Raw genomic sequence first — 24,327 nt, forward strand, 5'->3', positions numbered from 1 at the left:
GGGGTCAGAAACAGTGACACCCTCCTTCAGAAGAGAGAATGGGTGAGAAGAGCAGGTGATGGAGGGGGGGAGGGATGCAAGTGTGCGATTTAGGAAGAAGAGACAGCAGACAGGAAGCACCAAGACGGCAACCGGCAACGTTGTACTTAGATCGGGGAACGGGAACAGTAAAAAGTGATACAAGTAGATCCAGACCCCGGGAATGCGACCCGGACCGGAGGCGTTTGTGTTAGAGGGACCCAGATAAAGGTTGAATTCGCCTCACTGCTGCTAGTCCAAGCAGGAGTCCAGGCGCAAATCCCGTCTTCAGTTGGCCACTGGAACCCGTTTGTTGCGACTAGCCCCCCTTTTTTCTCTTCCCCCAGTGACCAGCGTGCCCGTGTGCCAATGTGCCCTGACACGCAAAGCCCAATGGAGGAATGAGGCGCCAAAGGGCCCTCAGAAACAATGTTCGACAGGGTTGGCGCTTGACGGGTTCATCGACTCTCCCCCGGCCCCCAGTAAATAAATATTGGCTCGTGCCGTGTGCTGTTTGGGGTGCCCGCTGGAGGGGGGGTATCACCCCGACCCAGGCATGCCTGGAACCACGGGAGACGGGATTCATTCCCCCAGCCGAACTGGCGGTCTGCGAAGTTCGGGACTCCCTAGAAAGGACATCGCCAAGACGATGGGAAACAAAAAAAGGGGGCAGAGCGTGTCCGACTCGGCGTACTTGGTAGTCAGCGGTGTGCTGGCTGCGGGAATCTGGGGGGAGGGGATGGTGCACCCGCATATGCAGCAGTTTGGTGCAGCAGCAGTGGATGGGGTCTGGCGTGTGTGATGGGTGGACGAGAGAAAAAGCGTGTTGCCAGGAACTTCCAGGCTGATCAAGATCAGAGACACAACTGGCGGGCGCAGTGGGTGACTGGCAAATGCCCGTGCGGGGCCCTACAGTGATGGTCTTGGCAGAGCAAAACATCAACAAGAGCCTTGACAACCCAAAACACCACAAACTGGAGAATGAATGGCAGAAATCGGAAATGCAAAAAATAGCCAAGAGCAAGCCGTGCAAGTGTTCAACCCTTCATGCGCGCCACTGCGCATACTCAAAAGCGTGCGAGCGGCAGAACGAGGCTTCAGCACCTCCTCCCGAAGCAATCAACAGCTACGAAACCTGGGGGGACAATGCAGAAAAGCGGATACGACGTTCCAGCACCATGGCGATTGGTTTACAGGCCCCCGGCCCCCGAGGGGATTGGCCGCCTTGAATTTTCGGCGTTGCTCCGTGGTTCCACAGGCCAGCCATCTCCCATCCCACCGATTGCGCCGAGGCTGACCACGACGACGTCCTCCACGCGCTCGTATGTGGGTATGTACAAACGTCGAGAGGCCCAGCATGCCATGCAGGGAGGACAAGGAGGACCAGTTCCGCTTCCCAGAGCTAGCATGTCCGGTGGGAATGCATGTGCACCTCATGTCGTAGCCGAAGCTACCCTAGCCCGTTGACAACAATCTCATGCATACACACAAACAATAAGACGGGGAAGAGCAGGAGGGGGTATATATGTCATTCGCTGTAGCTTGGCCCCATGGGACCGAATATTTGACGCTGGCAGGCCTCCGATCATTCCGCGTCGGACACGTGCACCTTCGCCCACCCAAACGGCGCTGACGTCGCCGTCTTGTCCACCCAGCAGACTGCCGATCGTCAGGGTCCGTGGCTCCATACGAATAGCAGCAGCCTCTCCTCCTCGGTTCCTCTTCGAACCGCCCCAGCCAGAGCCTCAGGTCCGTTCATTCGTACGTGGGCCGGATCCCGCTGCCGAGCCCCAGATTCCTCACGAACCTGACGTCGTCCGCCTGCCGTTCGAGCGCCCTCCGCATCATATCGCTGTAGTCGCTCTGAGCGGCCAGCGCCTCGGCGTCGGGCGCATCCTCGTCCCGCTCCTCAAAGTCCTCGGACCTGAAACCAGGGCGCGCAGTGAAGGTGACCAGCCCCAGCTTCTCGCCCGTCCAAAAGAGCAGGTCGTTGTTGTTGCTCCGCCCGCTCCCATTCTCGCTGTCGTCGTGGCCAACCTCGCCGGCTGGCCGCGTCGGGAGCAGCTTCCTCGCTATGTCGTCGGACCCGGGCATCGACTCGAAAATGGAGGTGGTGTGGCTGCGCTCGCTGTGGCCTATCTTGCAGCGGCGCACCTCGGTGAAGCCGTCCCGCTCGAACCACCTGATGTAGCCGGACCCGTCCGAAAAGGCGATGCGCGTGCCGTGATTCACGACCGACATCAGCTTGGAATGGGAGGATGTCTGGCGGTTCCTGAAGGTTGAGTTTTGCAAGCCACCCGCCGCGCTCGTTCGCAGTGCCTCGGGTGCCAAGCCGTAGAGCTCGAGCGACCCCTTGGTGTTGTACTCGCCGCAAGCGATCAACGTCCTGCCGCCGGTGACGCTCTTGGAGGCTTCCACCTGCTCCAGTGAAAGCTCACCCATGCGTCGCAGCTCGCTGTCGAGGGTCGAGAACGGGTAAGGCAGGGAGGTCATACTGCAGAGCCGGCCGCCCGAATGGATCGAGCCCCGGATGGACGGGAACTTGCGCCGGTCGTAGTGCAGGATGTTGGAGAACCGGCCCGCCACGTAGATGTCATCTGATAGCTCTGCTTCCTGACCCGGCTGCTGGAGATGGAGAATGCTTAGCGGCCCCGGTTGGGATAGCGACGCATAAAGGGGTAACGGGTCATCGCTGAATATCTGTCGCAGGCTGCGCTCGTAGAACTCTTTGGCGCCCATCTTCTCGAACCCGTCGACTGTCTCATTATGGTCGTTCCGTGGTGGTTTGCGCGCCCGGTAGTCGTGCAAATGTATCCCAAGGCTAGTTCCAACGGTGAGCGGAACAGTCGGGCTCGCCGCGGATAATGCTGTGATGGACCAAGGAAACGATTCGCACTCGATCACGGACAGGCGCCGCAAATCAACCTCGATGAGATCTGTCGAGCCATCGTCAGCTTATCTCGCAACTCATCCCACCCTGCCATCACCATCACACTTACGACTCTGCACAGCAAAGAAGGCCCGATGCTGTCGACTATCCACGCTGACGCACTCGGTCACCCCAGAATCGATCCTCTTCGACCTCCTACTATTATCCGCCCCGGGCCCATCAATAAACAATATCCCGGGCCTGCTCCGCGCCACGATCGCCCCCCTCCTCCCCCTCGTCCCCGCCACATCCCACATCGCCACGCCCCCATCATCCAGCGGCGACACAGCCAGCACCGTCTCCGCATCCTCCCCATCGGGGTAGTACAGCGCCACGCCGCGGGCCTCGACATGGTCGGCGGCGGACACGCGCCGTCTCCCCTTGCTCTTGCCACCATCACCATCACCATCGCCGACGTCAGCGTCGTAGTCGTAGCCGCCGTAGTCGTAGTCGTAGTCGTAATCATAGGCGCACTGCATCCAGTTGACTGCGACGGGGCCCTGCCGCTGGATGTACTCGTCGTACCACGAGACGCGCTCCGAGGGGAAGCAGGGGTCCCAGTTGGCTAGGATGCGCACGCGCTCGCGCTCGCGCCCGCGCAGCTCGCCGCGGCTGAGAACCGAGGAGGCGGTTGTCGTGTTGGTGTATTGCGATGGGGGGGGTCGTTGGTTGGTGGCGTTGCCGCTGCTGCTCGCGTCGTTGTTCGGGTTGGTGGTGTTGTGGCTGGTTGGGGCCGTGCTGAGGCCGAGGCTGAGCTCCCCGTTGCTGCGGGGTGTTGGGATGGTGGTGATTTGTGAGGCGGTTGCGTCGGGGAGGCCGTGGTAACGGCGGCGGCGGTCGAGGGTCTCTAGGAAGGAGGATTCTTCGAGGCAGCGGGCGCGCCAGAAGCCATTGTCGCGGGCGAGGCTGCAGAAGCCGCGGGAGACGAGCTGGAGATTGGTGATTTCCGGGGGCTCGAGGACTGTGACAGGTGTAGCAGGGCGCGGTTTGGTCGATTAGCACTGGCTGTTTTCGACGCTCTCCGTCTAGCGTGTAGTTATTTATCACTTACACGACAAGATGATGAGGAGGACTTCCCCAGGGAGAGCGTCCATGGTGTTGAGCTTCTCAAGGAGCAGTTGAGGAGCCGTTGCTGGATGTTGGGATCAAGCCGTCGATAGCAAGGATAACATGGGAGATGCAGAGTTAATGCTATTGTATAAGATCTGTCTGTACCTTGCTTCTTGCTTGGTAAAACGATCGGAGAAAATGCGCGTCAGTTAGCCCAGTCTAGGCACCTCTCCATGAGATAGCAGCGGGGCTCAACATTTGGAAGGTTCAGGAATGTTGCTCCCAAGCGAACTTCACGTGTGCGGACGGTAATCACGGGAAGGCCCAGGCTCGACCCAGGTTCCACAGGACTCGAATGGCACTCATGGGCAATGGAACCAATGCATGGGAAACATGGTGGGGGGTCTCGAAGGGGTTTGAAGGGGGAAATCGCGATGATCGGCGGATGCAAAGTCAGCAGCTCAGGGCGGGGGTGGGGACCTTTCTTTTCAGGGCAAGATAAAAGGCGCATTTGCTTGGGGCATTTACCTAACCGCTTTTGGCAAGTTGTAATTATTGATAAGTCTTCTTTCAACGTCAACACCCACTTAGACACTCACACATTGTCACGGCACCAAACTTGGTTAAAGCCCCTCAGATAGACAATGATATAATCAATTTTGACTTTATAAAGCTTCAATATGTTAAAATATCATCTCTAATGCAACCGGCTAGGGCGAACACAACGAACTCGAGGAGGATCGCTCCATGGTGGTTAACATTCGGGCTGTTGTGCTGAAGAGAATATGTGTCTGCCAGACATCCTTATCATGGGAATGCTGGCTGGCTTACAATACTTGGTTTTCCACTTAGCTAATGCATGGCTCGATTCCGTCGGGCAAAAGTTAAGTCCTTGCTGTGAAGAAGACAACAATATTACCTAGTTCATCACTTAACCAAGGCTTTTTATCTCCTCTCTCCCCAATCCCCCATCCTCATTTCTGAAAGGTTCTACTCTACTCTCCAAAGGTTACTAGACAGATTGAAGTTTCTTTTACGATGAAGACCTTTGCAGACTAGGCTCTTGTGGTTCTCATTTCCGATGATATCATCAGTTCTGGCAGTCCCTCGCTGTTAAACTTCGGATCAAGGCCCTAGGTGGGCATCAAAAATCAAGGCAGGTAAGGTGGGCTAGTGCTGGAGCCTCTGAACTTTGTAAGAGCAAGCTTCCCAATACGAAATGTGCACAGAAATAGGAGCAAAATCACACAACACCACACCACTGGCCAAAACCTCCCCAGTCTTCCTGCCCCCTTCAAGTGCGGCTACCCTCACTTTCTCTCCCCCTTTCTCAACACCCTTTATACCCCGCCATTTCTCTCACTCCTTCCTTTACCACTTTCTGGCCTGTTCTTTTCTAGCATCGCCATTTGACTGGTTGACATCGCGTCTCAATTACATTTTATCTGGGTAGTCAATGGCTGTCTTTTCCACTCCAACTCTTGATTCTCGCAATTCTCACGACTGCAAACCAATTCACGATATTTCCTCGTTCCCGATCCGCGCTTTTGAGTCCATCAACGGCGCAGTCATCACACCCATTCTCTACCTCTCGACTTCTACCAATCAAGAAAAAGCCATCGAGCATCTGCATCAGAGTGTCATCACTGTTTCCTTTGAAACCCATTTGCGAAGTTCAGTTAATTTGTGAAAGAGACTCCGAGAGGTAGGAAACTGGCCACAACCACACCAGATCCAGACAAAATTGGCGCTAACTTTAACTGTAGAAAGCATCGTGACCATGCCAGGCAAGAGCGATGGGCAGGGGGATGAGTACTCAGAATATTGGAACCCGATCGAGGACTCGATGACCATGGCACCTCCCTTCAGATACAATACCCCGCGTTCCATCATGCCAAAGGGCACTCTGTTCCCCAATCTAGGAGAGGCGCACCAAGCCATCACTTCTCGGCTGGCATCACGCCCAACGACTGGGAACCACATCTCTGACAGCTCACTACGGTCTTCCTCATCCACCGACTATTTTGTGGTCAATGTTTCTGGCCCAACCAACTCGGCCCAGAGCCTATCGAGTGTCCGGCACATGGAACCTGCCAAACCCAGCCTCCCAGAGCGCCAGAGATGCTTGACAGCTTCCAGGCCCTCCACGTCCAGAAGCACTGGATGGGCCAATACACCGAGTGAACCCTCTCCAATTGTTTCTGGCTTCGAATCATCCAGTGCTGGCAATTCCGTGGGAAACAACTTGAACAATGGCGCCAGAGAAGGGAACAGAGGCAATCTAGAGCCTTCTGAGACCAGCAATTCTGTGGGGGATATCTACGATCAGTACCATACATCCCCAACAGCGACTCAAGGATCCAGGGCTGTTGATGGTGCGGCTCCGAGCAACACTCACCTCTACCATTCGGAGGCAGATCTTACGAGCTCACATCCCCGCTCACCCGACATTGGGCGAGTAAAAACCAGCATTGGCCCAGGCAACACTCTCTGGCAAAGGTACCACCTAGGTGATGAATCTCACCAGTTGCCTCTACCCGAGCCGTCCCGCACGCGCGGGCACACAACAAATTTGCCAAGGGGCTCTTTCAACGTTGTGCAGAATTTCAGCCGCCCCGCGCTCTCCATTCACTCTGTTTCCACTCTCCAAGAGCCTATGTCAGCGCCTGCCAATCTTAGCCAGGCAAGCAGCTTCGAAGAGAGTTTGCCCAACTTGGAGACTCGCAATAGTTCAGAGCTTGTTCACTCTAACACCGGCCCCGCAAACTCAGACTTTGTTATTTACGGCAGGCTGCCTCCTCAGTCTGACGATGAGAGTCTGAAAGATCGAATCTGCCAGGGTGGTGATGTTAGCCATGGTGGGATGTCCAACGGGGTGTCTACCGACTCTGACGAAGACCCGTTCAAGTATGACCGTGGTTCCTTCACTGTCTTTCTGCAGCCTTCCAGAGAGAGAGAAGTCAGTGCTGCACTTCGTTTTGTGAGCGCCGACAGTACAGCATCGGCCAGTGGTATCTTTCAAGACTCCCTGTCACTGGAACCCGACACTCCCCGTGTCGCTCAAAGCACCAACAATCCCTTTGTCAACGGGTTGCAATCCTACCACGCAGCTACTATCGACTATGACTGGGAAGATGGAGATCTCCCTCGCGAGGTCAAAATCTCTGTTCGGTCTCCACCCGCCCCCCCAAACTCGCCAGTGCAGCGGACCTTTGGTCTAAGTGACTATATCGAGGGGCTAGGTGGTGGCCGCCGGAGGAAGGATATCAACACCCTCGTGAGCGATGGGGCCGATTGGGAGACTGTCGCCACGAGCCTTGGCCAATTTGATAGCAACCGTGCTCTGGCTTCCTCTACGGGCTACAGTGAAAGCCAGTTGGTGAAGGTCACAGGCAGCAGCATCGCAGACTATTCCGACACCAGCAGCATCCATGTGCCTCAGTTTGATGCCTTTTCGTCGTCCACGGAACGGATTCTACAGCACCCTGATTCTGAGCACATGCACAACACCCACTACCCTCGGTCCCTAAACAACACCAGGCGCCCGGTATTTCTCCCGAAGCCACGCATCCACCGCGTCAACGGTTATCTTCATGATCCCCTCCGAAAGCTTACCGATACAACGACTGGAAGCAGCGCAAACTCAGCTAGGAGTGCTCTGGTAGAAAAGCTCAGTGCCTCGATTCGGTCCCGCAAAGAGAGGAAGCTCGCCCAGCGTCGGGATCAATCTTTCGGCCAACAATGGTCCAGATCCAGATTTGAGTCGCTGGAGTCGCTCTCGTCGACTTATTCAGAGCAGCCTGAGGAGGAGGACAACACACCAATTGCCAGCAGCCCAGATCAGAATGGTATAACACCGATTCCGAGGCAGGAAAATCACGTTGGACTTACTGTCACTGGGGGTGAAATTGGGCAGCAGCATGTGCGAAACAGCAGCAAGGAATTACTGGCATCTCCTATCCCCAGGGAGCCCACTGCAGCCCATATCAAGAACCGACACGCGACTCTTTCTGCCCAATCTCCCCGGGACTTTGAATCGCCCACTCTGTTCACGTTTCCATTGATTAGTTTGCAAGAGGCCGCTAGGCGCAAGGCAATTGGGGCCCAGAACGGCGACGACTGCACCGTTACAACTCGGAAAAACTGCAGCATAGACGCGTCGAGGGCGACAACCCAAAGAACCACGCCGCCCACACCTCAGATCACCAAGCCCATTCCGGCTCATGCCAGCCGCCCCACGTCTGCTAGCATTCTGGGTATCTCGAGGACCCATCGTGGTTACTCCGATTATTCGCAGGGTATGTAACCCAACCATGTCTCTCCCATTTACCCTTCTTCCATCTTCCATGCTGACCAGCAACAGACCACATTGTTCTCGGCCACGACCGCGGCATCTCGAACGTAACCTCCTACAAAAGCGGAACCCCGCTCGTCCCAGGCCACTCCGCCCTCTCGCGCTTTTTCCGGCCTCCCTTCGAGCCCGTCACTAGCAGCGACGCCTCCTTCCTCGGACCGGGAAACCAATCCGTCTTTGAGACCCCGCCCTGCCTCATCGCACGCGACGAGCGCAACACCGCCCGCGCCGTGAACCTAACCATGAGCAACGCCCGCAAGACCATGACCGCCGACCTGCACACCATCGCCGTTATGGAATCCAGCGCCACAGCCGGCGCCAGCGGCGGCGACAGAGGCAACCCCCTCGCCTTCTTCCCATCCACCGCCATCGACGATGCCGACGCCGACGCCGACGCCGCCGCCTACCTCTCCTGGGAGGCCCGCAAGCGCCGCCAGGCTTACTACTACGCCATGTGCTCCCTGTGTGTCGTGCCCTTCTTTGCCCTGCTCGTCTACCGCGGCACGTTTGATTCGGCCCTGTCGTGGTACACTCGCGGCGAGACGGGCTCGCTGACCCGTCGCCAGCGGCGGAATACCTTGGTGATGGGGATTGTGTTTTCGGGTGTGTGGTTGGTGGCGCTGACGGTTTTTGTGACTGTGATGGTGAACCGGAGGGGGGGTTAGGGAGGTAAGTAGGTAGGTGGGTGGTGGTTGTTGCTGTTGTGTTGTTGTTGTGTTGCGTTTCTTGGTGGTTGGTTGGGGGGCGGGGGATAGCCCTCGTTGGTTGGTGGGTGGGTATGGATGGGGGTTGGTTTGTTGTTATTGTATTGTCGTGTGGTTGGGCATATGGATGAGCCGGCCGGGGGGTGGGCAGGCAAGATTTGGGGTAGCCTGGGCTGGGGCGTTGGTTGAGATGTGAGATGGGAAGAGACCTTGATCTTGGGTGGACTGATCTCGCTTTGCAGCTATGGACGGACGGCCTTTGATGGGACGGCTGGCTCTACTACACTCTTTTGCTGCTTTTTCTTCTTCTTCTTTTTCCTTCTTTTTTCCCCTCTTTTTTCTTCTTTTTTCCCATGCTCTTGCTTCTTGCTATAATCTGCTCTTCCGCGTTCAGGTCAGATGGAGTCTTAAAGCTCTGAGTCGTGAGCAATGGGAGGCAAGGCGTCATGGTGTTAGGGACGGTGGACGGTGGGTGGACTGGGGAATGGAGTGTTGGGGATCGGAAAACTAAATACCCCTAAGGACGGGACACGGACATGGGGTGGTACATTGTGGTGCTTGTTAGGATTATAATCTGTGGCAGCTTTGTTCTACCTATGCAGCTGAAATAAACTCGGCTTATCTATGTCTTGTGGTGGTGGCCTGTGTTGTGTTGTGGAGTCTGGGTTGTGTCGTGAGGTTCGCCCTGGTGAGGCTGATATACTCATGCTCCTGAACGACTTTAATTATTTTTTATTGGGAAGTTCGAGCTGAGACTTGGAATGAGATGATATTCGTAACAGTTGTAGCAAGAGCTTTTTGAAGGGGTTTGTCTACTGGGGGGTTCTTAGACTGTGCCCCTGGAAGATTCATCCCCAAGTCCAATCTAGGATAAATAGCAAGCTCATTCTTTTCATGATTATAACTTTCTATGCCATATTTCTTGTCCTGCTATTACGACTGTGGTTTCTAGCCTTGGTGGTGTAATTGTTCACCCACATCCCTTGGCTAACGGGCCAAGTAGGGGCTAAGGATGGGACGCAAACAAGCAAATCATTTTCAGGGGTCTGGGCATCTCAATTGCAATCGTGGGACGAAGAGAATGGAAGACACCGCTTGGATTTTGTTATTTTCCTATTTTTCTCATCCTTTTTAAAGTTAGATTGCAGTGTCACGACAACTCGTATATCTCAGCCATTGGCCATTCGCATGTCCTTGCAACAACAACACTTTAGCCAGGGGCTAGGTTGGTTGCTCAGCTCAAATCAACGGTTAGTACCCGACCCTCACCGGCCAAATCAATCAATGGCCATAACAGCTGGAAATCAACCGATAATCAATCCCTGAAACCAAACCACCGCAAGGAAAAACCTCCTCATTTATCTATCCCTACCCAAATGAAACCACACAAAAAAACGAAACCCACCCTCACTTCTCCCCAAACACAATCGCCCTCAACTTCTCCCTCTCCCCACTCTCCTCACACATCCCCCTAAACATGCCCCCCTCCCCCATCTCCCACAACTCCCGGGGCGTGCCAAACTCGGCCACGCGCCCATCACTCAGTACCAGAACGCGGTCGAAATCCGCAATGGTGCTGAGGCGGTGCGCAATCACCAGCAGGGTCGCGTCGGTGAACTCCTCGCGGATGCTGCGCTGGATGAGCGCGTCCGTGTGCATGTCCACGGCCGACGTCGCCTCGTCCAGCACCATGACGCGCGGGCGCGCGACGATGGCCCGCGCCAGGCACAGCAGCTGCCGCTGGCCCTGCGAGAGGTTGAGGCCGCCTTCGGAGATGGCTGATGAGAGGTCCGCGAAGGGGTTGGTGTTCTTCGGGGAGGCGGTGGAGGTGGAGGCGGAGTCGACCGGGGTGGTGGCGGCGGATGGGGTGTGCGTGCCTGTGCTGGCGCCGATGAGGTGCACGCGTTCTAGGCTGTCGCGGAGCTCGGTGTCGCTGTGGTGGTCGAAGGGGTCGAGGTTGGAGCGGACGGTGCCGGAGAAGAGGACGGGGTCCTGCGGGATGATGGCCAGGCGCGAGCGGAGGTCGTGGAGTTTGATCTTGGAGATGTCGAGCCCGTCGATGAAGACGCTCCCTGACTTGGCTTCGAGGAAACGGAACAGGGCGAGTGTGAGGGACGATTTGCCCGCCCCGGTGCGGCCGACGACGCCGATGCGCTCGTTGCGGTTGATGCTGAAAGTGAGGCCTTTGAGGACCGGCGGCAGGTCGGGTGCGTAAGAAACCACGAGATCGTTGACTTCGATGCGACCTTCGGTAGGCCATGCAGCAGGAGCACTTTTGCCGTCGAGTGCCTCGGTCGGCAGCTCGGTGTACTGTTACGTCGCTGTCAGCCTTGAGTGCCTTCGGGCCAGAACGGACATGCCTTACCTCGATGATTCGCTCCGCAGCGTTCATGTTCAGCTCAAGGTTCGCATAGAGTCGGATAGTCCACGTAACCGAGCTCGTAAAGTCGAGCGCGAAGGCGAGCGCAAAGCCGGCTAGGGCGGAGTCCATGTCGGGGGTGAGCAGGATGACAATCGCCACAAAGCTTGAGAAGAACGAGCCAACAAGCGACATCCGCCAGCCCATCCATCGGTTGAAAAGCCACAGGTGCCATGTCGCGGTTGAGTAGTCGTCAATCTTCCGATACATGCGCTCCACGTAGACCTGGGCCTTGTCAAAGCCACGGATGGTGGTGACGCCGGTGAGGGCAGAGCCGAACTGCTCGAAGACGGGCGACTTCGACGTGCTCTCTAGCCGCTTGACAGGCCGTGCGGCGTTAAGATAGCGGATGGCGTAGTACAGGCAGATTAGAAGAAGGAAGAAGGCCAGTAGGACGATATACGGTGACACGAAGAAGCCGGAAACGACGACTGCCATGAGACCCAGGAACGAACCAGCACCGAAGCTTACCGAGTTAGCCAGCTGCGAGTCGAGTGTGTTAAAATCGGCTGTGTAGCGGTTCAGTATGCGGCCGACCGGTACTGTGTCTAGCCATCGGATGGGGGCACGGAGGATGGTGAAGTTCAACTTGGCGAAGAGCTTGCGGCTGGCGCGGAGAGAGCCAAGGTATATGTACGGGAACTTCAGGGTACCGATCATGGAAGATATGACGGCCAAGAGGACATAAATGCCCAAGTAGTAGAATAAACTGCCCTGGACCGTGACCGAAGGCGCAGACATGACGTGGACCGACTGGCGCAGACTCTGGGTGTATGAATATCCGTATTCGCTGGAGACGTTGGGAATGCGCTGTTGATGAACGCCCAGCTCCTCGTAGTTGCTTGTCCAAAGCTTGAGCCACCATGAACGTCCTGGACATGGTCAGTATGAGGACGAGAATAAACTTGAGCCGCAGTGGAACGTACCAAGGTTGAAGCCCTGAACACTCATGAAAATCAAAACCGCAAACGCCCAAAAGAAAAACCCGCCACTATCCCTCAGATAGGTCGAGTAGATACGACTCTTGACCGCGCCCTGCTCACGTTTCTCTTCCTCGACAAACTTGCGCGCCTCGGGCACCTTGGACGGGATCTTCGACGGAACCTTCTTCAAATTATTCCCATCCGCATCCTCTTGTTCGGGTTCCTCAACTGAGGACATGTCAGAGTTCACTGCAGTAGCCAACTCCTCCACCTCAATCTCATCCGCTGTTTGCCCGTGGCTTTTGATCTTCTGTAATGTGCCCTCCTCTCGTAGCTCCGAGAGGAGACCAGCATGTAGAACGCCGCCGTCGCCGAGTTCCATCAGAAATTTCGTCTTGGGTTCGCAGAGCGCTACATGGTGGGTGACCAGAATCCTCGTCCTGCCGGCGGCCAGCTCTCCGTTGAGGCACTTCTCAAAGATGTGGCGGCCAACATGTGCATCGACAGCACTGAAGATATCGTCGAGGACGAGGATTCCAGCGCGGGAGTAGACAGCTCTGGCAAGCGTGATACGCCATTTCTGGCCACCGCTAAGATTGATACCGTTCGCGCCGATTTCGGTGTTTTCGCCATCGTCGAGCATCTCTAGGTCCTTCTTCAGCGCGCAGACCTCGACCGTCTTATTATACCGCTCGTCGTCGTCGGGCAGCCCAAACAGAATGTTGTCCTTGATGCTTGCGTTCTCGATCCAAGGGATCTGCGCAACGTACGCAATTGCATTCGGAATAATCCAGTTGCCCTTGTGTGCCTTGTCGTCGTGGCGTTCCGAGAGAGGTGGCGCTCTCGGCACGTATAGGGTGCCGCCTAGGAGGTCGACTTCTCCCAAAATCGCCGCCAGCATCAGACTCTTGCCTGTACCGGTTTTCCCTGAGATGACCGACAACTCGCCCTTGGGGAAAGTGACATTGATGTTGCGGAGGACGAATTTATCGGCTTCGTCCACGTCCTCATCCGACGGCCAGGCGATGGAAGCATCGTCGAAAGTCACCTCGTCCGAGTCCTTTGAAATCTTTTCCACCTCCGGGGAATTGAGGTATTGTTCGATACGGTGGATGGAGACCCAAGCGTCCATTAGATCGGTCATCAGCTCTGGGACGACAGACAGGGTCATCTCGAGCGACTTGAAGACGCCTAGACTGACGAATGCCACCGACGGGACTAGGGATCCATTGACGATGGCGTAGACGGCCAGGGAAATGGCGGATAAAAGGATGGGGCTCGTCACCCAACAGCCTATCAATATTGTATCGTTCATGAAGACGCTCCAGACGGCACTGAGTTCTCGCTCCCGGACAGTGCTAATCTTGGCCTCCCATTCGGGCTCCAAGGCGGAGAACTTGATCTGGCGAATCCCCTGTAGCGCTTCGTTAACGACCTCCATCTTCTCGTCCCTGACTTTCATCAGGCGATCCTGCGCTGCGGAATATCGCTTGGAAAAGTAGATGTTGGCCGGCATGATGGCAACCATGGCCGAAAAGCCAGCCAGGAGTGGCTTCCAGCCTAGGAGGTTGAGCAAGAAGACGAGGGAGACGATGAGTTCGAAAAGACTGCCCGGAAAGAGGTTCTGGAAGGCGGAGAAGTCGGATACTCGCTTGCTGTCGACGCCGATTAAATTAACCGTGCTTTGCTTGCTGTTCTTCAGCTCATCCGAGTCATCTCCCTCGTCCTCTGTCGCCAAGCGGTCCGATGCGGCCTCTTCATCCTCGGAGACCTTCTTCTTGGGCTTGTCGGCACCCTTGACGTCTTTTTTACGCATCGACTTTTCAAAAATGAGGGCCGAGAGCTGAGCGCGGACAGGGATTTGAAGTTCGGAGTACGACATGAACCAGGTGTAAGTTTCCACCCAGGACAGCGTGACGATGGCGATGCAGAGCCAGATAACCCACATCCAAGCGTCGATTCCATGTTGGCTGCCCGGTTGGCGGTCCTCGAGGTACCTCAGGAGCTGCAGAATGACCCATTGGGGGCCAAAGTTCAGGACCGAGGCGACAAGAGTCAACGACCACTGCAAAATCAAGGATTTCTTGTGAGCTAACACGACAGATATCCAAAGGCGTTGACCCTCGGTCTTTTTTGCCTTCCAGTCGGCAGATACACAAGTGGCACGGGTGAAGTGATCCGGCCGCGTAAGGTCAGCCAGGTCCAGATCTTTCTTCTTCGCAGCAAGATTGAGAAGATTGTTTGGCCAGCCAAATGTAAAGCGGCGGAAGGCAGACGCAGTGTACATGCGGTCCACCAGCTCGCCCTCGAAGAAGACGTCGGGTCTCCTAGGGATGCAAAGGGCCGAAACAGCGAGTGTTATGCTCGAGGCCAGCTCACCCACACGGAGGCCGAAAGCCACGGGTGCTGAATGCAACAGCGATTCACCAATTGTGGTGCCCTGGGCGAGGAAAATGCCAGCCAGGGCCATCGCGGAGAAGAACGTGTAGATGCCGAGACGGTAGGCATGAACCGAACTCCTGCTCGAAGCTATAGCAACGGCCTGGAACAAGAGGAGAGCCTGGGGGCAAACATTAGCACTTTAGCTGGTACGAATGTAACACCCACACACAGACACACACCGAGACAGTCGGCATTTTAACTTACCCAGGACCCGATACTCAAACTGTCTATCAACAGACGGTCGTTGGCGTGTGGAGATATGATGAGGAGGGCAATGGAAATGGCGAGGCCAACACTCGCCGAAGCCACAACGAATGATTTCGGGAGCTTCCCCGAGTAAGCTTTCACCGACTCGGGCGTAGCCTTACCATCCCCATCTTCGTACACATCTTGCTTCGCATCTCTTCTCCTGAGGCGGATTACCGTGCTGCCGAGTGCAGGGACAGAGCAGATTCCAATGAGGGCGATTCCGGTTTCGAATACTCTTAGCATCGAGTTGGAGTTGTCACCAAGCGGCATTGCAAGCCCGTGGCCGACGAAGGAGGGCGACTTGGCGTTCCGCGATGTGCGATGCGATGTTCAAAGATGTTGTTGATGGTGTCGTAGGGGTTATCTCCGAGAGGGTGGCGGGGCTTGGCTGCAGTTGGAGGGCGGCTAGATCGCGAGTTAATTGCTAACTAGTGAGACTCGGCAAGTTCAAAGTTCAAATATCGTGGCAATTTCTACTATTCACAAGCCGGGGAGCAGTGTAAAAAGGTAGGGGAATAGTCCCGGGCCACGTTTCAATTGGTGTTGCAAACCTGGTGGCTGGCAAAGGATCGAGACTCGAGACCGAAAAGAGTAGGCAGAAGGTTCAGCCAGCCATCACTTTTCAGATCCTTTCCGACGTTTAAAGTTATCTTGTGCTTACGCGCCCCGCAGAAGACGGAATCAGCGGGGGCAACCATCTCTCACGCCGATGGTAATGTCGCTGGAGGTTGACTCATGCGGTGAACGGGACCAAAGTGGTGGGATCGCCCAGTCTCAGGAAAGTCAAAAACAGCCCAGATCCGATTTGCCGGAAGGCATGCGGGCGGTCAGCACCTTCCAATCTCAGCAAGTGGCAGTGAAGGGTTGGGGGGCTCGTGGCTGGAGAGAATTTGCAAAGAAAAATGCGTATTCGCTGATTGGAGAAGGTCCAATTCGAATCGAACCCGCGAGTCCGAGGATTCATCTCTGCAACCTACCTAGGGATTCAGGCTTCGGCGTGACAAACTACAGGTTTTTGCTATGAAATCTGTCACTGACTGTGCGTCAACCTGCGTAACTTTACTCAGGCAGCATAGTTTCGACATTCCGAGCCTTTGCTGCCTTGGCAGCCAGCAAGTTAGTGAGAGGTTCAATTCGGCATGAGTCGGATTGCGTCAAAGGGGGTTAGGGTTATGTCAGCCCTGCACGGATCTTGTGCTTTTGATCGTCTTCAGTGGCGGGATCTTCATCAGCCTTGCCATGAACTGGCACGACTGGTGTGATGAGCTGGAAATTAGAAGGAAAACGATTGGAAAGGGTTGACCAAAGGACGGGATGGCGGGGTGTTTTGATACGCCACAGTTGATAGTTATCCAGCTACATTTGCTTTCTGTCACTTCCTCGGGATGAGTAAAAGCCATGAGTTATTGGGATGAAGCAGATGAAGCACAACCTTTCTCTGACGAGCTGGAACAATGGGATGCGATTGGCACCAAGGCCCCAATCACGTCGTTCAAGTCGGGTGTTGATGACTTGCAGCGTGTCACGGTCCAGGCCGGACTTCACCAATGCACAACCACGCATTCGTGTTGACGGCTCGCCACTAGCCACTCCCTAACTAGAGTGGGGCGTGAGAGTACTACAGCTTGCTGATTGGCTTATTCTAATTCCCACGCAAGCATGCGAGGGGGTCAAGGCTGGGGACAGACAAGGATGCAAGGAGCTTCAATTCGGTCGGAAACCTGTAAACTCAACTGCAGATGATAGATAGTGCATCCTCTCGCGGCAAACCAACACGATCGATCTGATTGTCCGCCTCATCCGCGTGCATCGAGACCCCGGATGAGACCCGCTTATTATCCTTCGCTCCCGGCTCCAAGCACCCGACGTGTCTGACTACACCCAAGCCACACAGCCGCCAGCGCCAACATCAGAAACGCGTATTGACCGGGGCGGCTTGCCGTCTCAACACGCCCGCCGTTTTCCTGGCCAATTGACCTCGCGAGAAAGACCCCAACACTTTTCAGCTTGTCTCATTAACCTAGCATCGCGCTCTCTCGATTCGACCATCCTCCACCGATCATCATTCAGGCCTAGACCACAGCTGCGAGTCGGAAGTGGTAGAAAGCAATATCACTTCCATGACAACGGCGTTGCAGCCGGCCCGTCCTCATAATGAAGGCAACTCCGTTAATCATAAACTGGCATCACGATAACAACAACCCCTACCCAATCTACTCGGCCCATTTCGAACCCAATGGCAAAGGCCGATTGGCGACGGGCGCCGGAGACAACAATGTTCGGGTAGGTGGCCTACCGCGCTGCGCCCCTGACCTTCCCCGGGTCCCTCGCTAATACAGCGATAGCTGTGGAAGATAGAAGAGGATGGCGCCGAACAAAAGGTCGACTACATAGCGACGCTCGCGAAACACACCCAGGCAGTAAATGTCGTTCGCTGGGCTCCTAAGGGTAAGCAAGATCCCAGTGCATGGTTTAGTACCTATCCCGGAGGTATACTGACATCCCCTAGGCGAGGTCCTCGCATCCGCTGGCGATGATGGGAACGTGATCTTATGGGTCCGGTCCGACACCCACCACCCGACGTTTGGCTCAGAGGGCCTCGACGACAAGGAGACATGGCGGACAAAGCATATGTGTCGGTCGCTTGGGACGGAAATCTATGACCTTGCATGGTCGCCAGATGCGTCGTTCTTCATCATTGGAAGCATGGACAACGTGGCGCGGATCTACAACGCAGGGACAGGTGGGTTACTCTCCTGACACCAAGATGGGGAAGGCTTGCTAATTGAATATCCTAGGGACTCTTGTCCGTCAGATTGCCGAACACAGCCATTATGTCCAGGGCGTCGCGTGGGACCCGTTGAACGAGTACATCGCCACACAATCATCGGACCGTTCCGTGCACATCTATTCCTTGAGGACGAAGGACGGACAGTACACCCTCCACAACCACGACGACAAACCCTCAAAGCTCGCGAGCCATGCCAAGACCGACCTACCCCCCCGGCGGATCTCCTCCAGCAGTCCGGCACCGCCCGATATAGGTTACCGGTCGGTCCTCGCGGCGATCGATGCCGTGCCGGGGGTCGCAATTGGCTCGCCTGTCCCCTCCGCCCCGGGGACTCCGACGTCGGTTGCACTACCGATGAACCCTCCGAGCGTGATCACCCACAGCCGGAGGACGTCATTCTCGTCATCTAGGCGTTCCGTTTCGCCCGCCCCGTCGATGCCTCTGCCGGCTGTGATGCCGATCGAAGCCTCCCCAAAGCCGCACCTCAACGGCATGGGTCTGGGCATGAAAAATGCCAGCCTCTACGCCAACGAGACCCTCACTTCGTTTTTCCGGAGATTGACATTTACTCCCGATGGAAGTCTTCTTCTCACCCCCGCCGGGCAGTACCAGACCCAGCACCAAATGGAGGGCTCGAAGCCCACGTATGAGGTCATCAACACCGTTTACATATACACTCGTGGTGGTATCAACAAGCCTCCGATCGCGCATTTACCGGGCCACAAGAAGCCCTCTGTTGCTGTGCGTTGCTCACCAATTGTCTATACCCTAAGACAGTCCCCTCCCGTCACCAAAAACATCACTATCGATAGCTCCTCTGCCGAGGAGCCCATTCCGTCCCTCCCGGAGCCCCTGGCCAAGCCTTCACCGGCCCCATCAGTCATGGAGCCACCGCCGCCGCCGGCATTGGTAGAGGCTTCAACTTCTTCGAAGACTCTGAGCTTGGAAACCAGTGTACAAGGTCAGGGGCCAAAGTCCGTGTTCGCGTTGCCGTATCGGATGGTGTACGCCGTGGCAACCCAGGATTCGGTCTTGCTGTATGATACGCAGCAACATACGCCTATTTGTGTGGTGAGCAATCTGCATTGCGCCACGTTCACAGATCTGACATGGTAGGTCTTTTGGTTCTTATTGGTGAGAGACCGATGCTGACACAGTTAATAGGTCGAGTGACGGGTTGACGCTGCTTATATCATCCTCGGATGGGTTCTGTTCGACCCTGTCGTTCGCCCCCGGCGAACTTGGCACCGTCTATACCGGAGATCTTGGGCCTCCTAAGCCCTCTGTCGCCACTGCGTCCAACCAGAACACACCCGTGCCTACCCCGACGTCAGTATTTGCCCCGCCCTCGCCGTTCCCGAACGGGTCCCATCATAGACACTGGGACTCGGTCAGCTCGCTCACGGCACCGTCGCCGCCGACGGTAACGGCTTCTTTTGTCAATCCGCGCGCGGGGTCGCCAGCACGGTCCAGCTCGAACTCGTCTGTATCAGCTTCGCAGACAGGCGTTCTTACCAACCCGCCCTTGATATCGGGACAGGTGCCCAGCATAGCAGCCACAAACTCGAGCAAGGTTGTCGGCCTCCCCATCACGACGCCGCCCGAGACTCCCCGGGCTTCGTTTACCGCGCCCACGGGCACTAAGCGGGAGACCGAGGATGAGGCGGATGAACCTTCGGGTAACAATTCGAAGCGGAGACGGATTGCGCCCACGCTCGTCAGTGGAGGGCCGCAGCCTAGTAACAAAAACGAGGAGTCCAGCACATGACGGGTTGCTGTAGGGACTTTGAAGGATGGGAGGCCAAATGCGTGTATAACATACGAGGAAGGGATGGCGTTACGATATGGGACTGGCGGGCAACTGGAATTGGTACGGTTTGCCCTGAGCCGGGCGAGTTTCCGGCAAAGCCTCTCGTTATGTTGATCCAGAGTGGGCAGCAGGTTTGCCTTGCATTTGGCGGTGCTGTCAGGGAGCGCATGGTTTGCTCGGTTTACTCGACCTCGGATTGTTAATTTGCGACTGACATCTGAGTCGAGAATTATGTCGCTGTTTACCTCGGTACATCTGTAGGATCAAAATATGAGCGATATCAAATTTTAACAGAACGCCGGCCAGCACATCTCAGATATTCGTCCCCCGAGCCCCCGTGCCCCGCCACGTCTGACCCCAAAACAGGGGGCGGGGAGGCGCTGGGAATCGGCTCTTAGCGGCTCAAGCACCCGGCCTGGGTGGGGCCTTATCGGAACGGGCAAAGCGGAGTGGTCCGGTATGCGGGGAAGCCTGCCGTCGGGCTCCGCTTCCCCACACATCACCTGCCTCCCGCTATCTTATCACTTACACCAGTTGGGTGCACTTGTTTCCGGTCTCTCCTGCCATTCCAATCACTTTTTGAACCAAACAAACATTTCCTTCAAGTCTCGGCGTCCCGGACCCAGCGTCGTGCAACCCCGGACTGTAACAGAAGCCACCCGAGGAGGCGGGATCGAGATCTACCCGGACAACCCACCTACCTAACCTAACCTCCCTCGCATTGCTGCCTTACCACTCTGCAACCCCCACCACCACCACATCACCACTCCAACCACAACCCAACCAGGCACATACATAGATACTCATGACCACCGCCCCATAATCAAAAAAGGCACGCACACACGCACCCACCCACCCATACCCACTCACAAACACACACACACACACACACATACACACACACACACACACACACACACACACACACACACACACACAGACACACCCAACAACAAATCAAGCAAAAGAGAAACAGCCAAAAAAACCATGTTCCTCCTCGACTATCTCCACCACCGCCGCGACTGCCGCACCAAACAAACCGAGCGCGGGCGCCTCGCCGCCTCCCTCTCCGCCTACCACGGCCCACTGACCCCGGCCGACAAGGCCATCCTCACCCAGCCCATCGAATCGCTCGTGGCCTCCGTCCACGCCGGCGGCTCCCTCACCGCCCTCGCCGTCCTGCGCTCCTACGGCCGACTGGCGCTGAAGGCTCACGCGCGCACGAATTGTCTGACCGAGATCCTGCTGCCCGATGCGGAGAGGTGGGTGGTGGCGGCGGAGGCGGGGGGTGGTGTTGGTGTTGAGGGGGAGGGGGCGGTGAATCTGGCGGGGCCGTTGGCGGGCGTGCCGGTCAGCTTGAAGGATACGGTCGTGGTGGGCGGCTATGATGCGACCGTGGGGTACTCGGGGTTCGCGGGTAGGAGGGCGGCGCGGGATGGGCCGATGGTGAGGATGTTGAAGGATGCGGGCGCCGTGCCGTATGTGAAGACGAATTTGCCGATTTCGCTGTTGAGTTTTGAGAGCGCGAATGAGTTGTGGGGGCGCTGTCGCAATCCGCATAATGCGGATTATTCGCCGGGGGGGAGTACTGGGGGGGGAGTCGGCGCTGCTGGCGATGGGGGGAAAGGATTGGGGATTGGGAGTGATGTGGCGGGGAGTGTGAGGGTGCCGGCGCATTTTGCGGGGTGTTATTCGATTCGCTGCTCGACGGGGCGGTGGCCGAAGGCGGGGATCGCGACGAGCATGCCCGGCCAGGAGGGCGTGCCGAGCGTGTATAGCCCGATGGCGAGGACGTTGGGGGATCTGACATACTTTACGCGCGCGGTGCTGGGAGAGATGGAACCGTGGAGGTACGACTATACGGTGCATCCGCTGCCGTGGAGGGGGGAGGTGGAGAGGGAGTTTGCGACCGCCGCGCGGAAGCTGAGGGTGGGTGTGTTGAGGACGGATGGCGTGGTCGACCCGAGCCCTGCGTGTGCGAGGGCGCTGAGCATGGCTGAAGAGGCGCTGAGGAGTCAAGGGTGTGAGATTGTCGAAGTGGAGGGGACCCCGGATATGTATGAGGGGCTGAGGCTTGCGTCGATGCTGTTGAATGCCGACGGATGCCAGATGTTTGAGTCGTTCCGGCGGCCTGGAGAGTGGCTCGATGCCGGGGCTACACAAATGAGGAGGCTGGCTGGGCTGTGGTCGCCATTCAGGTATATCTACTACCTGTGGGTAAAATACGTACAGCGGGATCAACGTTTGGGCAGGGGCTGGTCAGGCATTGGCGGGCGCAGTCGGCCTTCGAAAACTGGAAGCTGGTCAGCCAGCGAGAGGCGTACCGGGCGAGTTGGTTTGAGTGGTGGGACGAGCAGGGACTGGATGTGATCATCTCGCCGCCGAATGCCACGCCTGCGGTACCGCATGACGGGATGCGGGATGCTGTGAGCAGCTGTGGATACACATTCTTGTTCAACCTGGTAAGTCGCCGTGGAGCAGCTTGATCTCGTTGACTCATGCTTATGGTTACAGCTCGACTACTCGGCCGGTGTCCTTCCCATCACGCACGTGCACAAGGGGCTGGACCAGCTACCCACCTCTTTCAGCACGAAGAACCTGAACCGAGTGGCGCGAGGCGCTTACAAACACTACGATGCCGAGCGCATGCACGGGTTGCCTGTGGGTGTGCAAGTAATAGGGCGGCGGCTGGAAGAGGAGAAAGTCCTCGCGATCATGAAAAGGGTGGAGGACGGGCTTGGGAACGAGAAATACCAGCTAATGGATCTGGATGAGCTCGATTAATTAGAATATCCGGAGGAATGTGAAAGGGGTGCTCTAGGTGAGTAGGCTGCGGCAAGCGGCGGGATATCGGAGGGCCACGGACGGGCGGCGAACCAGGAGCGATGATTTGGAGCCAGCCATAGCTCCGTTACCGCATTATTTTAACAATTGCTGCCATCATGATGTTTTCCTCTGAGACTAGTACATGATCGATATGCTTGTCGCGACGAGTGGTGGCCGCCCCTGAAGCGCCGACATCGGCGTTTTTGTGATCACTCTCCCAACCCATGCTTCCCCAGCTGCGACCGAAACACGAGCTGGGACTTTGGCAGCCCTGTTGGTTTACGGATATAAAGACCCCAAATATCCCAGACCTTCCTTCTACATTTCCCCGCAGACCATCAATTACTTCCCTCGGACACCTTCCGCAGACGCATAACCATGGCAGAACAAAAAGATAACTGGTCTTCTGACGTAACCGGCCCTCTCAGTTACCCCAACTTGCGGAATTCCTACTGTCGAAGCTGAATAACTAACAACAAGTAGGCCTACCAGAATGCGGCATCGTTCGTCCCCAAGCTGGCCACCAAGGTCATGCAATGGCTGGATCCGCAGAAAGACGACGTGATCCTCGACGTTGGCTGTGGAGGTTGGTTCTCTCCCCTACATCAGTATTCCCTCTCAATAATACCTACTCTACACTCGGCCTTGCCAGGACCTGACACCCAAGCTTACGTTACCTCCCAGACGGCGTCCTTGATGTGGAGATGGCGAAAATCTGCACACGGGTACATGGCATCGACAGCTCCCCGGCCATGATCGCCGCCGCCAAAGCAGCGCTGAATCCGAGGGGCTCGCCAACAATGCACTTTTGAAGGTAAGCCGGTGGCTCGCCTTCTTCCCATCTACCCCCCCATGACATTATGTACCTACTTCCTTACCTTCACCACCCACACCCGCCACTCAGTCACTCACCCACCACGTCCCAGTCCTCGACCTCACCACCCTCCCCACCTCCACTACCACCACCCTCCCCCCCTCAACCTTCACCAAAGCCTTCTCCAACGCCGCCCTGCACTGGATCCTCTCGGCACCGTCCACACGCGAAGCCGTGTTCCGCGGCGTAAGCACCGCCCTCCAGCCCGGCGGCACCTTTGCCTTTGAGATGGGCGGGCTGGGCAACGTGGCCGAGGTGCGGGCGGCGCTGCTCTCGGCGGTGGGGCGGCGCGTCGGGGTGGCGCGCGCGGCGGCGGCGGACCCGTGGTTTTTTCCGGACGAGGAGTGGGTGAAGGGGTTTTTGGAGGGGACGGTGGGGGGGTGGGAGGTGCAGAGGGTGGAGAGGGAGTGGCGGCCGACGGTGGCGGATGTTGGCGGGGTGGAGGGGTGGGTGAGGTTGATGGGGAAGAAGTGGTTTGAGGTGTTGCCGGAGGGGGAGAGGGAGGAGTGTATAAGGGAGGTGGTCGAGGTGTTGGAGGTGGTTTGTAGTCAGCCGGGGGGTGGGTATATGCTGAGTTATGTGCGGTTGAGGGTGGTGGCTAGAAAGCTTTAGATTTGGGAGGGGGCTGTGTGTTTAAGCCTTTCAATCCTTGATTTAGCATTGAGCTTGATAGGATCGTTATTAGAAGATATGGATGAGTTGAATTGCGATAATTAACAATTTGTAAACGACATAAACTATCCCACCTGGCTAACTTAATCAGGCAATACCTTGACGGCCAATCAATTCTGTGGACCCGTCTTCAGCAATGGCGTGTGCCGAGACGCCTGATAAGGATAACCACCACCAACCCACGGGCCGATAAAGGCAGCATTTTCAACCTTCGCAACCCGCAATACCTAGCAGCTCATTGGCTTTACCTTGAACGCGCATTTCGA

At 56.5% G+C, this 24,327-nt stretch overlaps 6 protein-coding genes across 6 annotated transcripts; 4 read left to right on the plus strand and 2 right to left on the minus strand.

Moving 5' to 3' along the window:
• Positions 1 to 1,773: 1,773 nt before the first annotated feature.
• Positions 1,774 to 4,041, minus strand: CHGG_01783 (uncharacterized protein; the record flags this gene model as incomplete). The annotated part of the gene is made up of 3 exons (XM_001221003.1): positions 1,774 to 2,885; positions 3,018 to 3,908; positions 3,999 to 4,041. 3 exons carry the CDS (start codon positions 4,039 to 4,041, stop codon positions 1,774 to 1,776), a joined length of 2,046 nt encoding a protein of 681 aa, XP_001221004.1.
• A 1,736-nt stretch (positions 4,042 to 5,777) lies between these two features.
• On the plus strand, positions 5,778 to 9,016 carry CHGG_01784 (uncharacterized protein; the record flags this gene model as incomplete). Its single annotated transcript, XM_001221004.1, has 2 exons — positions 5,778 to 8,295; positions 8,361 to 9,016. 2 exons carry the CDS (start codon positions 5,778 to 5,780, stop codon positions 9,014 to 9,016), a joined length of 3,174 nt encoding a protein of 1,057 aa, XP_001221005.1.
• Positions 9,017 to 10,462: 1,446 nt separating this feature from the next.
• Positions 10,463 to 15,358, minus strand: CHGG_01785 (uncharacterized protein; the record flags this gene model as incomplete). Its single annotated transcript, XM_001221005.1, has 4 exons — positions 10,463 to 11,365; positions 11,421 to 12,346; positions 12,401 to 14,957; positions 15,044 to 15,358. The coding sequence occupies 4 exons, from the start codon at positions 15,356 to 15,358 to the stop codon at positions 10,463 to 10,465; spliced, it is 4,701 nt and encodes a 1,566-aa protein (XP_001221006.1).
• Positions 15,359 to 17,242: 1,884 nt separating this feature from the next.
• CHGG_01786 (uncharacterized protein) lies at positions 17,243 to 19,647 on the plus strand (the record flags this gene model as incomplete). Its single annotated transcript, XM_001221006.1, has 5 exons — positions 17,243 to 17,371; positions 17,443 to 17,536; positions 17,598 to 17,831; positions 17,887 to 18,991; positions 19,044 to 19,647. 5 exons carry the CDS (start codon positions 17,243 to 17,245, stop codon positions 19,645 to 19,647), a joined length of 2,166 nt encoding a protein of 721 aa, XP_001221007.1.
• Positions 19,648 to 20,676: 1,029 nt separating this feature from the next.
• Positions 20,677 to 22,473, plus strand: CHGG_01787 (uncharacterized protein; the record flags this gene model as incomplete). Its single annotated transcript, XM_001221007.1, has 3 exons — positions 20,677 to 21,887; positions 21,953 to 22,151; positions 22,204 to 22,473. The coding sequence occupies 3 exons, from the start codon at positions 20,677 to 20,679 to the stop codon at positions 22,471 to 22,473; spliced, it is 1,680 nt and encodes a 559-aa protein (XP_001221008.1).
• A 420-nt stretch (positions 22,474 to 22,893) lies between these two features.
• Positions 22,894 to 24,001, plus strand: CHGG_01788 (uncharacterized protein; the record flags this gene model as incomplete). Its single annotated transcript, XM_001221008.1, has 3 exons — positions 22,894 to 22,926; positions 22,999 to 23,101; positions 23,442 to 24,001. 3 exons carry the CDS (start codon positions 22,894 to 22,896, stop codon positions 23,999 to 24,001), a joined length of 696 nt encoding a protein of 231 aa, XP_001221009.1.
• Between the last annotated feature and the right edge of the window lie 326 nt (positions 24,002 to 24,327).

This window comes from Chaetomium globosum, genomic scaffold, assembly GCF_000143365.1.
Source record: "Chaetomium globosum CBS 148.51 scaffold_1 genomic scaffold, whole genome shotgun sequence".
In the NCBI taxonomy this organism is placed as follows: Eukaryota; Fungi; Ascomycota; class Sordariomycetes; order Sordariales; family Chaetomiaceae; genus Chaetomium; species Chaetomium globosum.